The sequence below is a fragment of the Notothenia rossii genome (assembly GCF_949606895.1).
Source record: "Notothenia rossii genome assembly, chromosome: 8".
Taxonomy (NCBI): domain Eukaryota; kingdom Metazoa; phylum Chordata; class Actinopteri; order Perciformes; family Nototheniidae; genus Notothenia; species Notothenia rossii.
The window spans coordinates 417,678-433,708 of record NC_136906.1 but is presented as its reverse complement, the minus strand read 5'-3'; the positions used below and the strand labels follow the sequence as shown (position 1 = coordinate 433,708).

At 43.0% G+C, this 16,031-nt stretch overlaps 2 protein-coding genes across 7 annotated transcripts in view; one reads left to right on the top strand and one right to left on the bottom strand.

Annotated features, from left to right (window-relative positions):
- The window catches only part of LOC307014356 (deoxyribonuclease-1-like), an 11,518-nt gene extending 7,925 nt beyond the window's left edge, over nt 1-3,593 (bottom strand). For 2 of the 4 annotated variants that reach the window (XM_079642231.1, XM_079642233.1), the window contains exons 1-2: nt 3,448-3,569; nt 3,163-3,356 (exon numbers count right to left, since the gene is read on the bottom strand). The gene's annotated coding sequence lies outside the window, so the exon portion shown is untranslated. Of the gene's footprint in view, nt 1-3,162; nt 3,357-3,447 lie in introns of all 4 variants that reach the window. The other 2 variants (XM_079642234.1, XM_079642232.1) reach the window with 2 other exon arrangements.
- LOC307014355 (uncharacterized protein) overlaps nt 1-15,822 on the top strand; it is a 15,883-nt gene extending 61 nt beyond the window's left edge. Inside the window, exons 1-5 of one of the 3 annotated variants that reach the window (XM_079642230.1) lie at nt 1-25; nt 10,203-10,974; nt 11,099-11,268; nt 11,486-11,794; nt 11,840-15,822. The exon at nt 1-25 is cut by the window's left edge and continues 61 nt beyond it. In XM_079642230.1, the coding sequence (XP_079498356.1) occupies nt 10,240-10,974; nt 11,099-11,268; nt 11,486-11,794; nt 11,840-14,057 (3,432 nt within the window). In that variant the 5' untranslated portion in view covers nt 1-25; nt 10,203-10,239 and the 3' untranslated portion in view covers nt 14,058-15,822. Of the gene's footprint in view, nt 26-9,181; nt 9,320-10,202; nt 10,975-11,098; nt 11,269-11,485 lie in introns of those variants that run through there. The other 2 variants (XM_079642228.1, XM_079642229.1) reach the window with 2 other exon arrangements.
- Nucleotides 15,823-16,031: the final 209 nt, after the last annotated feature.

Sequence of the window (16,031 nt, the reverse complement as noted above, 5' to 3'; positions counted from 1 at the left end):
GCAGAGCATTCATGTTTTCCTCCAGGTGAGTTCCCCATGAACTCTAAAGTGATGCAACATTACTCATTACCTTCATGTCAGTGATCATAGCTGTGTGCTTTTTAATTTAAACTTTGCTGTAAACCCTCCTCCTTTTAAAAGAAAAGCCCGAAGGCGGATTTTAAATCAGGAGGTTGCAGATGATTTCTCTGCTTTGTTTGAGCCACTCATAGGCCTACTGATGGGAATAAATCATCCTGATGATTTTATCCAGAGTTTTAATAGCCACTGTTTGGCTATTTTAGATAAAGTTTCATTGGTGAAATCCAGCTGTGCAACAGTAATTCTGCCTCACCCCTGGATAAACGACTCCATCCGCTCCTTTAGGACAATTTGTCGAAAAGCAGAACGTCTCTGGAAGTCGACACAATTAGAGGTCCACAGACTCCACCTAAGGGAACTTAGAGCCTCTTTTAATGATATGCTGAGGAATGCTAGGACCCAGTACTTCACCCAAATAATATCATCAAATAAAAAAAATCCCAGAGTCTTGTTTGACACAATTAACTCTCTTGTCTCGCCTGCTGTCCCCCAAATTCCTGTGTACTGTAAAACAGACAGCAATGAATTTCTTAGATATTTTGTAAATAAAATCAGAGACATCAGGGAGAACATTTCACCACAGTCTTCTCTAAACTCTGTTGATGAAATGCCCCCACCCTGTACTTGGTCCTCTTTTAACCCGGTGACTCTCCAGGATATCACTGCTCTGCTTCTAAAAATGAAACCCTCCTCAGCTCCTACTGACATCATTCCTACTAAGCTGCTTTTAACAGTCTTCAATTTGATCGGCCCCGCTGTTGTATATTTGATGAATCTTTCACTTTCAACTGGTGTGGTTCCAACCTTTTTTAAACATGCAGTTGTTGAACCTGCACTTAAAAAGCCAAATCTGGACCCATCACACCCTAAAAACTATAGGCCAATTTCTAAGCTTCCTTTTCTGTCCAAAATCTTAGAAAAAATAGTGTCAGAGGAACTTACAGTGTTCCTTAAGGGAAAAAACGTCCTGGATAAATTTCAGTCCGGTTTCCGCAGTAATCACTCCACGGAAACTGCCCTTATTCGAGTTTCCAGTGACATCATGATGGCAGCCGACTCTGGTGAATACACTGTTTTGGTTTTATTGGACCTTTCGTCTGCTTTCGACACTATTGATCATGGCATTATGAGAAACAGACTCAAAGATTTAGGGTTAGCTGGTTTGGTTTTAAAATGGTTTGATTCTTATCTTACTGAAAGAACTTTTAATGTGTTTTCCAACGAGTTCTTCTCCAAAACAGCTGACCTGACATGTGGTGTACCACAGGGCTCGGTTTTAGGGCCGATTCTGTTTTTATTGTATATTCTTCCCCTGGGACAGCTAATTAGCCAGTTCCAAAATGTCTCCTACCATCTTTATGCGGATGATATCCAGCTGTACTGCACCTTCAAAAACTCTGAGCTACACAAACTGTCCTCCTTAACTAGCTGCTTGACGAGCATCAAACAGTGGTTAAGTGAAAACTTTCTCCAACTTAACTCGGACAAGACAGAGACTCTGATCATTGCTCCAGAAAACCGGATCCCTCTCATTAGCCACCATATGGGTAGCCTTGACTCGTCCACCCAGTCAAGTCTTCGGAATTTAGGTGTTGTTTTTGATTCAACCATGTCATTTAAACAACACACTAAAACACTGATCAGGAGCTGCTTTTTCCAGTTGAGGAACATCTCAAAGCTGAGAACCTTAGTATCAAAGGTGGAACTAGAGATGATCATTCATGCTTTTATTTCATCCCGCCTAGACTACTGCAATAGTCTCTTTACTTGCCTGAGCCAGAAGGATCTTCATCGTCTCCAGGTTGTTCAAAACTCTGCTGCAAGGCTTTTAACCCACACTAGTAAAAGAGCGCACATCACACCAGTTTTAGCAGAACTACACTGGCTCCCAGTCAGTGTCAGGATACATTTTAAAATACTAGTCCTCACTTTTAGAGCTCTAAATAATCAAGCCCCTGCCTATATTTCTGAGCTGCTGAAACTTTATAATCCTGCACGTTCTCTTAGATCCTCTGACCAATGCCTGCTGGTCATTCCGCACACGCACTTTAAAACCAGAGGGGATCGAGCCTTTCAAGCAGTGGCCCCCAGACTGTGGAACGCGCTGCCACTTTCCTTGCGCACTTTAAACTCTGTGGAGCCTTTTAAAAAGCAGCTGAAAACCTTGTTGTTTAGTCAGACTTTTAGTAAAGGTGAAGGTTCTTTTTGACAGTTTGTTTTATGTTTTGATGTTGTGTTTTGATGTGTATATGTAGCTGTGTGTTCCTTGTTTTACACCATGTATTCTCCTTTTTATCGTGATCTCACTGTGAAGCACTTTGTGAATCCTTTCTGTGAAAAGTGCTATATAGATAAACTTTACTTACTTACTTACTTACTCTCTTTCTAATGTCTCTGCAGCTCTTAGAATACTCTGTCTTATTTAAAGCTGATCTACAGTACCTGTATGATTACATGTGTTCTTAGCGTGTGTCTTCATTGTTGATTTCACCTGTTGTGTTCAGACACAATGACCTTCTACACAAAGACAGACAGATTTAACATCAGCAAGATACTTTCATTTCTATACAAAGATACTGAATTGGGTCAGATGCAGTGAGTTCATTCAGTGATCAGTGAGGGAGCGTTCTCATACTGTTAGCTGTGGGCAGCAGGTACTGTAAGATTCACACATGTATTCATTAGTTTATCTGATTGACTGACCGCGCTTTGCCCATTCTGTCTGGACTGTTTATATTTATTTATATTTTGATGCTAATACTTTTCTACTTTTACTTGAGTAACATTAATGCAGGACTTCTACTGTAATAGAGTATTCCTACACTCTGGTTACTTTTACTTAAGTACAAGATCTGAGTACTTCTCCCACCTCTGGACAGTGGTTACATAAGCTTCAAAATCATAGGTGCGCTCTGGTACTTGTAAAATGATCACTAACCCCTGCATGTAACCGAACATCAGAGAAAACCAAGATGTGTCCGAATGAAAGTACAGCTTTAGCCTTGGGGTGTTTTCACTCTCATGTACATTTTAAACCCAAAATACTTCTGCAAGGCTTTTCTGAGTTAAGGGTATTCTTACCTTATCCCAGGAGATGAGCAGAGTTCACAAATGAAAGGTTAGGTTTCTCAGAGAGACCGAAGTTCAACAGAACCCAAATCAGCCAGCTGCCTCAACACAGAGCATGCATACTCTCCCCACCTCCCTTTCTAAGTAACCTGCCATTTCCCTTTCGCTGTCTTTACTTGGAAGGGAGTTTTCATTGTTGCGACACTCTATATTTTTAAATACAAAAACAAAGTTAAATAAAGAAATTATGAATAAAACGTAATGAAAGTAAAAGAAAAACAAACTATAAGCACTTACAAGAATCCTCTTCAAAACCAGAGATGGGTTTATTCCTCCTTTTTAAAATGAGCATGAACATGTGAGATCAGATTAGAAAGTTCCTCATGTTCAAGCTTGAGTTCCTGTTTCTTGATAAGCCATGAGTCATTCAGAACAATAAAACTCTTGTGATACTCATGTACTTTATTGATTTACTGATACTGACTCAGAACATTTGTCAAATTGAACTTTGCCAGGTGATAAATGCATCTTGTAACGTCGTGATGACTATCAGACCTTTGTCCTTGTGACCGTCTGAAAGCCTTGATAAACATATTTTATAAAAGGCCAAATAACATAACTATAAAGAGTTTTTTTGACAGCGTAAGAGCTTTGTTTAGCAGTAAAAGCTTTTATATATTAACTATATGCCCGGTGAAAACCTGCTGCTTTTGGGTTATCGTTACTAGAAGTTATAATCCTTTAGGTTAAAACATATGAGCACAAATGCAGCATGTGAGACATGCTCGATCCGTAGGTAATAAATAGATGATTTTATGGCATGCGATAACGTAAATAAGCAAGAAAAGAAGTGCACATGTCCTGAAATCAGTGTGTAAACAAAGTTTAAAACCTTTGTTTTCATGAAAGAAACAACTTGTAGGGTTTACTTGATTAAATCCTAGGAAGTGTTCGCACTGGAGCAGGAGATCTCTGAGCTGAAGCTGCTGTCTCTCACAGAGGATCACAACCACTTTCTGCTCAGCTACCCCTCCTCACTGCCAGCCCTCAGTGAAGCTACATCAATCAATCAATGTTTATTTATATAGCCCCATATCACAAATGTTACATTTGTCTCAGTGGACTTCACAGTTTGTACAGAATATCAGTATGACAATACGACACCCTCTGTCCTTAGACCCTCTGTCCTTAGACCCTCTGTCCTTAGACCCTCACATCGTACAAGGAAAAACTTCCAGAGAAAACCCACAGTTTAAAGGGGAACATGGAGAAACCTCAGGGAGAGCAACAGAGGAGGGATCCCTCTCCCAGGACGGACAGACGTGCAATAGATGCTGTGTGTAAATTGAAAAGATAATACATTTGCAACATAGGTAGACCAAATGTTTGGAAATGCATGTGTGTATAATAGGAAGATGAATCCACGAGGATATCCATCCAGGACTTATGATCCAGGACCACAGCCACGACTCAAGATCCAGGACTCGCAATCCATGACACAGGACCGCAGGATCATCCATGACTCCGGATCCCGGCGTATATAGACACCAAAAAGAAAGAAATTTGGGGAAGCTGGGTTAATCGGAACATGAGAGTACACAGGTATAGACAGAGAGAAGGAAGAAGTAAGATGTCCCCCGACAAACTAAGCCTATATCAGCAAAACTAGGGGCTGAATCTAATCAGCCCTAACTATAAGCTTTATCAAAAAGGAAGGTCTTAAGCGCACTCTTAAAAACGGATAGGGTGTCTGCCGTCCGAACACAAACTGGAAGCTGATTCCACAAAAGTGGAGCTTGATAAGAAAAGGCTCTGGCTCCCATTGTACTTTTAGAGACTCTAGGAACAACCAACAACCCTGCATTCTTGGAACGCAATGCCCTAGTACAGGGGTCGGCAACCCGCGGCCCACGGGCCGCATGCGGCCCTTTAAGCCCTCTGCTCTGGCTCCCTTGAGTTTAGACAAAAATTAGAAGGAAATAAAATAAAAGTATTTGTAGGACTATTTATATTTTGTTGCACGGTTGAAAATGTTTCATATCTTGTATTTTGAGGTGATACTGTGACACATAAATAAAAAACAAAAAGGTTTTAATTAGGTCAACTAAAATATGCGTCACACCCTGCTAAGGTCCCGCGCGAGCGCCTTTTCCTGCGGGTGAATAACCTGACCCCCGGCTCGATGAGCGAACTATGGATAGATCAAAGAAAAGTACCGGAGGAACACAGGATTTAATTCTGTGTGGACAGAGTTATCTGCTTTCACAGCAAACGATGCTGGTTTACCGGTATGTTTGATCTGTAGAGAGAAGTTGTCAAAGGTGCTGCAGCCTTTACGTATCGAGGAACAACACGGGAGAGGAAGACAGCTGACGATCTTCAGTCATAATTCAATGGGGTATGTCATTTATTTCAGAAACACTTTTTGTTATATTCCATGGAATGCTCTTAACGTCCCGATAGCAATGAATATATTAAATGTTTTGACAATAAATACATACAAAAATTAATCTGTGGAAGCCGTAGCGCTGTAAAAAGCACGACCAATCATTTTATCCGGCCCGGCTAAAATAACTGGATGGCCTACCTGCCTGTCAGCCTTCCATCTGTGCACAAACTGATCTCGTGCCCTCATTGGTCATGTGCGCGTTCGTGTGTGTTGGAGGAGGGGCTCTGTGAGGAAGTTTGAAGGAAGAGGCAAATTTTTTCCGGTAGTGTATTTTCAAATTCTAGCATTCGAGCTGGTTTCTCCATTCTTACCTACCCCACCTTTAACTCTTTGTAGGGTGCAGCTATATGTTTTATTTATTTCAAAGTGGGCCCATTTTAATAATATTTTTTTTCCCTTCAAATGTGCAGAGGACTCCCCAAGTGCTGTGTTTAATTTATTTTAAAGTAGGCCTGTGTATTATTTGTAATTCTCCTTATAGGAGTTCTTTGTTTCTTATTAGAGGTTAACAGTTTTATATAATGTAATAAAAAGCCTAATAAATGCAAAAAAACTGTAGTTTTTGTCTGATATAACAATAAATACAACTTTATTAGCCATCAAGCTATGAAATATGTTTTGCGGCTCCAGACAAAAAAATGTTTGGTAAAAAGGAGCAAAATGGCTCTTTTGGTCAAAAAGGTTGCAGACCCCTGCTCTAGTAGGACAGTAGGGTATAATGAGTTAAGGTAAGATGGCGCCTGCCCATTAAGGGCTTTGTAGGCCAGAAGAAGAATTTTAAATTCTATCCTGTGTTCTATAGGGAGCCAGTGTAAGGCAGCCAGAACAGGAGTAATGTGGTCCCTTTTCCTAACTCTGGTTAGTCCACGAGCTGCAGCATTTTGAATCAGCTGAAGCGACTTGACTGACTTTTTGGTACACCCTGATAATAAGGAGTTACAATAATCCAGCCTTGAAGTAACAAATGCATGGACTAGTTTCTCTGCATCGTTTTGAGGCAAGATATGCCTGATTTTTGCAATGTTACGTAGATGGAAGTAGGCGGTCCTTGAAATTGATTTTATGTGGGTGTTAAAGGATAAATCCTGATCAAATATAACACCAAGATTCCTTACAGTCTCACTGGAGGCCAAATTAATGCCATCCATAGTTAATATATCTTTAGATAATTTGTTTCGTAGATTCTTCGGGCCAAGTACAATAACTTCAGTTTTGGTCGTGTTTAACATCAAAAAATTTAAGGTCATCCACGTTTTTAAGTCCTTGAGGCAGTCTTGAATTTTATTTAGATGATTAATTTCATCAGGCTTGATTGATAAATATAGTTGAGTATCATCCGCATAACAATGAAAGTTTACAGAATGATTCCTTATAATATTGCCTAACGGAAGCATATATAGTGTGAACAAAATAGGTCCGAGCACTGAGCCCTGTGGCACTCCATGGCTAACTTTGGTTTGCATGGAAGATTCATCGTTGACACGTACAAACTGAGAGCGTTCAGATAGATAGGACCTAAACCAGCCTAAAGCAGTTCCCTGTATGCCAACTAAGTGCTCTAGTCTTTGCAATAGGATATCATGGTCGATAGTATCAAATGCAGCACTAAGATCGAGCAAGACAAGGATAGAGACAAGTCCCTTGTCAGAGGCTATTAGAATGTCATTTGTGACTTTAACCAGAGCTGTCTCTGTGCTATGTTGTGTTCTAAAGCCAGACTGAACATCTTCAAATAAATCATAGTTTTTTAAGTAATCAGCTGTTTTGCGACTGCTTTCTCAAGAATCTTTGAGAGGAACTGAAGATTAGAAATAGGTCTATAGTTGGCTAAAACCTCTGGATCGAGGTTGTGCTTTTTAAGAAGCGGTTTTATCACTGCTACTTTGAATGATTGTGGAACATAGCCTGATAATAAAGACATATTCATAATATTTAATAAAGAAGTGCTAATTAATGGAAACACTTCTTTTAACAGCTTAGTTGGAATCGGGTCTAAGATACACGTTGATGGTTTAGAAGAGAGAATCATTGAATTTAATTGTTCAAGGTTTATGGCTGAAAAGCATTCTAGTTTACTATCTAGTGTAATACTAGAACTTACGTTTCCGGGAGCTGTTGATAACACTATACTGGTCAAAGGCAAGAGGTCATTGATTTTGTTTCTAAGAGTAACAATGTTATCGTTAAAAAAGCACATCAAATCATTCCTACTGAGTGCTATGGGAATAGAAGGCTCAGTCGAGCTGTGGCTCTCTGTCAGCCTGGCTACAGTGCTGAAAATAAATCTTGCATTATTCTTATTCTCATCTATTAATGAAGAATAGTATGCTGCTCTGGCTTTACGCAGTGCTTTCTTATATTAATTGAGTGTAATTTGCCAAATTAAACCAGATTCTTCAAGTTTAGTGGAACGCCATATCCTTTCAAGTTGTCTCGACTTTTGCTTTATTTTGCGGGTTTGGGCGTTATGCCATGGAGCTAATCTATGTTGTTTTATTTTCTTCTTTTTCAAAGGAGCAACAGAGTCTCATTTTATTCGCAGAGCATCTGTAGCACTATCAACAACATGATCAATTTGGGGTGGTGTACATTTTGTATAAGTTTCCTCCCTTACATGCAGACATGCTATCGAGTTAAGTATTGGTGGAATCTCTTCCTTAAATTTTGCTATAGCACTAACAGATAGGTTTCTGCTGCAGGAGCTTTTGGCTCACACTCCTCCAGCATCAACATCCGTCCTCTGAGCTACTTTGAGGACGTGACGCGGCCCTGTCAGCAGTCAGAGACAAGCTACAGGACGTCCTGAGAGAGGAAGGGACAAACGTCTCACCCACTGAAGTGGAGGTTTTACTGTAAGCAGCAGAGCCCACCACCAGAGCTGGGTTCTTACAATATTCACAGGAGATCAGTCTGGATCAGCCTGTCCTCTTACAAAAAACGACCAAATAGGTTGATTGTTTAAGCAGCTTAGATTACGGCATTACGACCCATAGCCACGTTTTAAAGTGTAGCACCTCTAGTGGTCGTGTAACAAACAACATGCTCCCGTTTATTCGTTTATTCACAAATAACCCTCTCTGGAAAATCCTAAATTGTGGAATAGTTTGGCCATTAAAACGCTTTTTGATTCGATTTCTGGCGAGAAGTGTATATTGTACTTTTAGAATCCACGTCCAGACGATGTGTAGGATCTATAGTTTGATAGATATTACGGAGATGATCTGAGTTCTCGTCAGGATAACGTGTACATGCGGCAGCTTCCATGTAAAGTTAGCGTGGGTGCAAACAGTTTTCATAATAAAACCGGATATATTCTCCTCACTGTCAGATGATTACACATTGATATCTGCTCATCCACTAAGAAACATCAGTTTATCCTTGTTAATTACACAATACTGATTGGTTTAAATTGTGTACAATGCTTTTGTGTTTTTAACCTTCGATTCAGAGAAACAAATAGTTTTTTCGGTGTTTAGACACTACAGTTTCCGAAAGACACTACACTACCCAGAATCCCCAGCTATCGTTTGGGACTACAGCATCCGCCTTGCTTTAAAAACAGATAGTCTGTCTGTCTGTCTGTCTGTCTGTCTGTCTTCCCAGAAGTCACGTGACTCCTCTGAAGCTGCAGGACGGGCAGCAGTATATAAGCAGCGCAGCCTGGAGGACCTCAGTCTGACAGGAAGTGTGTGTGGCTCCAGCTCGTCCTCTCGTCACAAGGTGAGAAACTCTCCTATTTCCTACCTGAGCTTAGATACGTGAACAGAGAACACCCTTCCTGTTGATCAGAGAAACTGCACGACATCAGCAGACCTCCATCGCTTTGGGTTTAAACCCCACACGGCAACAGCATTAGGATGGTTGAAAGTAAACTATTATTATTATATTATTATTATTATTATTATATTATTATTATTATATTATTATTATTATATTTTTATATTATTATTATATTATTCTTATATTGAGCTGAAATCCTGTGTGTCCCTGTCGTTGATCAAACACAGGGTTTATCAGGAGATCTGCAGAGTGTGTTACGTAACGCCGTGACACCCAGGTCACAGTCCATCACAGTCTCCCTGATATCGCTCCAGATACCATGAAGTCATTTCATTTCATATGTGGACAATATCTCAGGGACCAGTTCAGGGTCCAGGGGGAGGGTCCTGAGTCAAGGGGAGGGTCCTGAGTCAAGGGACGGGTCCTGAGTCCAGGGGCGGGTCCTGAGTCAAGGGGCAGATCCTGAGTCCAGGGGAGGGTCCTGAGTCAAGGGACGGGTCCTGAGTCCAGGGACGGGTCCTGAGTCCAGGGCAGGGTCCTGAGTCCAGGGGCCGGTCCTGAGTCAAGGGGCGGGTCCTGAGTCAAGGGGAGGGTCCTGAGTCAAGGGGAGGGTCCTGAGTCAAGGGACGGGTCCTGAGTCCAGGGGCGGGTCCTGAGTCAAGGGGCGGGTCCTGAGTCAAGGGGCGGGTCCTGAGTCAAGGGACGGGTCCTGAGTCCAGGGGAGGGTCCTGAGTCAAGGGGCCGGTCCTGAGTCCAGGGGCCGGTCCAGCTGTGTAGGTCTGGTGGATCAGTTGCCTACCTGTCTTTGTCATTCTTGTTTCAGACCTCCTCTGTAGTGGCATCAGAAGGAAGCCTCCAAGATGGACATCGCGGATGAGCTGCTGGATCTCATGTTCAGATGGATGGAGAAGAGGGAGCACTGTGCCGAGCAGCTGAGGAAACTGGCCCGGGAGCTGGAGGATCTCAGAGAGAAGTGCAATGGCAGCCAGTGTGTCGGGAACACAGTGTCGGTGGTGGGAGCTGCTAGCCTGCTTGGAGCCGGGGTGGCCACATTGTGCACCGGCGGATTAGCGGCTCCGTTTCTAGCTGTGTTAGGAGCAGCCTATACAGGTGTAGGTTTAACCATATCTCTGGCTACTCATCTTACTGAGCACCTCTCATCCAGCGGGACAATGAAGAAAGCGCAGCGCATAGAAAGCGAGAGCAACGAGATCGCAGAAAGAATCAAGCGTCTGTTCGAGAAGCTGAGGAAGGAGTGTAAGGCGGAGAGCTTCAACGCAGATGAAGACGAGCTGGACCAACGAGTCATGGCTAAGTTCCCTGCAGCCATCGCCAGAAGGAATGGTCAGAAGTGGACGGTCTGTGATAGCATCAAGTGGTCTTCTTCATCTGGGCCACAGTCTTCTCTGGAAGCGCCACTATCAAACCCACTAATCATGCCTGCAATTGCGATTGGAGTTGCTGGTATTTTAGTAATCTTTGCATTTAAAGCAAGTGGAAAGAAATCTAAACTGCTGTTTGCTGAAGCAGGCAAACAAATCATCAAAAAGATGTCCGCAACTGGACTCAAAACTGCCCTTAAAGGAGCGGGCATGGTAAGACCTTACATGTGTTTTTGAATGACTCTGAAATCCTCTGCATACAGCTACATATCATACTAGTTTAGAGACATCACTGTGAATGTTGTTGAGGCTGACGGTGTGAAATATTCCTGCTCAGGTTGCTGGAGGAGCTGTTGGACTTGCGTTTGCACTTCCTGAGGCGATAGACAGCTGGAAGAAGATGATCGAGAACAATCACGTGACTGAAGCGAGCCAATCCCTGAAAGATACCGCCGACGCCTTGGACCAGGTGATCCGGATACTGAGGAATCAGTTCGACGACATGAAGTGAGATGTTTATTTTACCGCTGGGTGGCTTTGACTATAAAAAGATATCAACATTTATTAGTTGATTTATATTTTTTATTAATAATCTGAAGTACGGAAGACCGGTACCTTCCAGAGAAACTTAACTAGGAGTTTAACCTAAACAGATATCTTAAGCATTGAGCCAGGGCAAAGCAGGTTTCTTGAATCATGCTAACTGGACTGGTTTCGTTCACAGGACGAAGATGGCTAACAGGCAACGAGAACACGAGGAGAGGCTGGAGACAGAGAGGCTGGAGAAAGAGAGGCTGGAGAAAGAGAGACTGGAGAAAGAGAGGCTGGAGAAAGAGAGACTGAAGAAAGAGAGGCTGGAGAAAGAGAGGCTGGAGAAAGAGAGGCTGGAGAAAGAGAGACTGCAGAAAGAGAGGCTGGAGAAAGAGAGACTGCAGAAAGAGAGGCTGGAGAACGAGAGACTGCAGAAAGAGAGACTGCAGAAAGAGAGACTGCAGAAAGAGAGGCTGGAGAAAGAGAGACTGGAGAAAGAGAGGCTGAAGAAAGAGAGACTGGAGAAAGAGAGACTGCAGAAAGAGAGGCTGGAGAAAGAGAGGCTGGAGAACAACAGGATGATGACGTTGGGTTTCAGTGGTTTAATGTACTGGATGATGCCGTTGGGTTTCAGTGGTTTAATGTACTGGATGATGCCGTTGGGTTTCAGTGGTTTAATGTACTGGATGATGCCGTTGGGTTTCAGTGGTTTAATGTACTGGATGATGCCGTTGGGTTTCAGTGGTTTAATGTACTGGATGATGCCGTTGGGTTTCAGTGGTTTAATGTACTGGATGATGCCGTTGGGTTTCAGTGGTTTAATGTACTGGATGATGCCGTTGGGTTTCAGTGGTTTAATGTACTGGATGATGATGACGTTGGGTTTCAGTGGTTTAATGTACTGGATGATGCCGTTGGGTTTCAGTGGTTTAATGTACTGGATGATGACGTTGGGTTTCAGTGGTTTAATGTACTGGATGATGATGACGTTGGGTTTCAGTGGTTTGATGTACTGGATGATGATGACGTTGGGTTTCAGTGGTTTAATGTACTGGATGATGATGACGTTGGGTTTCAGTGGTTTGATTTACAGGATGATGCGTGGTTTCAGATGCATGGCATTGGGCTTTACTTTGGCGAGAGCACTACAGGAACACAGGAAACTAAAGATGGCGGGCATTGCGTTGGGCTCTCTGATTCTCTTTCTGTTTCTGTTTCAAGGTGCCATTTTCTGTAAAACAGACAAAGATATGAGTTTGAGTTTAGAGAGAAGCATCCAAGGGAAGGAGACTGAATCCCACATGGGTTTAAGACATGAGGAAGAAAGACAGGGCCATCAAGCAGAGCGGACAGGAAGTGAACAAGAGAGAAGGAGTGAGTGGACAGGAAGTGAGTTAGAGAGAGGGAGTGAGCGGACAGGAATTGATCAAGAGAAAGACAGTGACTGTGCAAGAAGTGAAGAAGAGAAAGACAGTGAATGTACAGGAAGTGAAGAAGAGAAAGACAGTGAGTGTACAGGAAGTGAAGAAGAGAAAGACAGTGAGTGTACAGGAAGTGAAGAAGAGAAAGACAGTGAGTGGACAGGAAGTGAGATAGAGAAAGACAGTGAGTGGACAGGAAGTGATCAAGAGAAATGGAGTGAGTGTACAGGAAGTGAGTTAGAGACAAGGAGTGAGCGGACAGGAAGTGAAGAAGAGAAAGGGAGTGAGCAGACAGGAAGTGAGTTAGAGAAAGGGAGTGAGCAGACAGGAAGTGAAGAAGAGAAAGGGCGTGAGCAGACAGGAAGTGAAGAAGAGATAGGGAGTGAGAAGACAAGAAGTGAAGAAGAGATAGGGAGTGAGCAGACAGGAAGTGAAGAAGAGATAGGGAATGAGCAGACAGGAAGTGAAGAAGAGAAAGGGAATGAGCAGACAGGAAGTGACGAAGAGATAGGGAGTGAGCAGACAGGAAGTGAGTTAGAGATAGGGAGTGAGCAGACAGGAAGTGAAGAAGAGATAGGGAGTGAGCAGATAGGAAGTGAGAGCATCCAAAGGGAAACCCCATTCGTCAGGGCAGCGTTATTAAATGTTCACTCGATGAACAAAAAAACATCCAAGATCTCAAAGCTCATCACAGAAAACCAGCTGGACGTCCTTTACACAACTGAGACGTGGTTAAAGGAGGAAAAAGCTTGCAACGTACTCAGGGATGCTTCGCCCCAAAACTTCAGATCCATCCGTCATGTGAGTGAACTCAACGGGTATAGAGGGGTAGCTATCCAGGTCTCTCCACGGTTGCATAGTGAACAAATTCAGATTGACGACATGGAGACCTTTGAATGCGTGGGGACAGTTCTGCAACACGACGAGTGGAAAGAACCCGTCCTGAGCATCAACGTCTATCGCCCGCCAAAGAAAACCCAGAGCACCATCGCCAACTTCCTGAAAGAGTTTCAGGAACTCTTGGATCTGGTTTCCCAAAACTACAACAACATCATTGTGACCGGAGATTTCAATATCTGGGTTGATTGTCATAATAAGACCTATGTTAAAGAGTTTCTAAAGTTTCTACTGATCAACGGCTTCGATCTGCACCCAAGGGAGCCGACCTACCACTCCGGCCACACTCTGGATCTGGTGCTCACCAGAAATGTTGAAGTCTCTGACGTTGAAGTCCGGGACGACCAAATATCAGATCATTACACCGTGTATTTCAACTGGAGGCCAGTGCCGAAAAATAAAAGGAAAAAACCAGACGAGGATGGGAAACGATTTAAAAAGGGTTAAAAATGTAACTTTGACTTTCTCAAAGTGTGAAGTAATACAGGACTCGTTTAAGGTCTGATTCTGATCATTTACTTCAGTTTTAATTTGCCCCAATGAAACAGTGTGGTTCTACCCTTAAGATAGAAAACCCTATCCTGGCTCCTGATTGGTGGAATCAGCTCTCCATTGACATCAGGACAGCAGAAACTCTGCAGATCTTCCGTCGCAAACTGAAAACGCATCTATTTCAACCGTACCTTACCAATTAAGCTGTAGCTGAAAAGAAACAAGACACAAAGTACTTGTTGAATTAATTTAGGCCTTGCTTCTGATTCAGCAGCTCTGACTGTGCTCTGATCTGCTAGAAGTGAATTTATCTGCCCTTTGCTTGTTGATCGGAGTTTGATTCTTTATGGTTTTTGATTAATGTAATAATATATAATATGTAACTCGTCTGGACTGGTGTTTCCGTCTGGACTGGTGTTTCCTTCAGGACTCGTGTTTACGTAAGGACTCGTGTTTACGTCTGGACTCGTGTTTCCGTCTGGACTCGTGTTTCCTTCAGGAGTCGTGTTTCCGTCTGGACTCGTGTTTCCATAAGGACTCGTGTTTCCATCTGGACTCCTGGACTCGTGTTTCCGTCTGGACTCGTGTTTCCGTCTGGACTCCTGGACTCGTGTTTCCATCAGGACTCGTGTTTCCGTCTGGACTCGTGTTTCCTTCAGGACTCGTGTTTACGTAAGGACTCGTGTTTCCGTCTGGACTCGTGTTTCCGTCTGGACTCGTGTTTCCTTCAGGAGTCGTGTTTCCGTCTGGACTCGTGTTTCCATAAGGACTCGTGTTTCCATCTGGACTCCTGGACTCGTGTTTCCGTCTGGACTCGTGTTTCCGTCTGGACTCCTGGACTCGTGTTTCCATCAGGACTCGTGTTTCCGTCTGGACTCCTGGACTCGTGTTTCCGTCTGGAATCGTGTTTCCGTCTGGACTCGTGTTTCCATCTGGACTCCTGGACTCGTGTTTCCATCAGGACTCGTGTTTCCGTCTGGACTTGTGTTTCCGTAAGGACTCGTGTTTCCGTCTGGACTCCTGGACTCGTGTTTCCGTCTGGACTCGTGTTTCTGTAAGGACTCGTGTTTCCGTCTGGACTCGTGTTTCCATCTGGACTCGTGTTTCCGTCTGGACTCGTGTTTCTGTAAGGACTCGTGTTTCCGTCTGGACTCGTGTTTCCGTCTGGACTCGTGTTTCCGTCTGGACTCGTGTTTCCATCAGGACTCGTGTTTCCATCTGGACTCGTTTCCGTAAGGACTTGTTATAGCAGAAAGTTGAATACAGTGTATTTCTGGTATATTCATTTAATGTCACATGGTATTCCATATGATCTGTGTTACGGAGTCACACAGAGTTAGAGAGACAATGGTCGTTCTGAATGATCAATAGATGTATTCATTTTAAGTGAGCTGACATCGAGGTTGGAGGAAGTTCAGAGAAGGCCTTAGGTTATAAAAACTGTTAACCTTTGTTAGTTGACCACTCCTAAAGGACGTCATGAGATAAGTAAACTTTCCATATCTGGAACATACAAGTATAGCATTCAGAGGCAGAACATGTGATATTGTGTGTTAGCTAATGTGAGGAAATGTGTGTGCGTCCTGTCAAGAGTCCTATATATGTTTCTGTAAAGTTCTACTACTTGGGAGCATTGCTGTAGGACTGCTTGAGAGCAGAGGTAATGTTTTCCTCGTTATTATTGATTGTTGTACAACGAAATAATAATTGATCAACTATACCTGTGTTTGTGTTTTATTGATCCCTCTCTGTTTCATTCTTTCCTGTTGTGAGTGCTAAATTGCCACAACAGACTCGTGTTTGCACCTGGACTTGTGTTTCCATCTGGACTCGTGTTTCCGTCTGGACTCGTGTTTTCATCTGGACTCGTGTTTCCATCTGGTCTCATGGACGGAAGTCAGGATCTGAATTGAAGTCAGGATCTGTTTC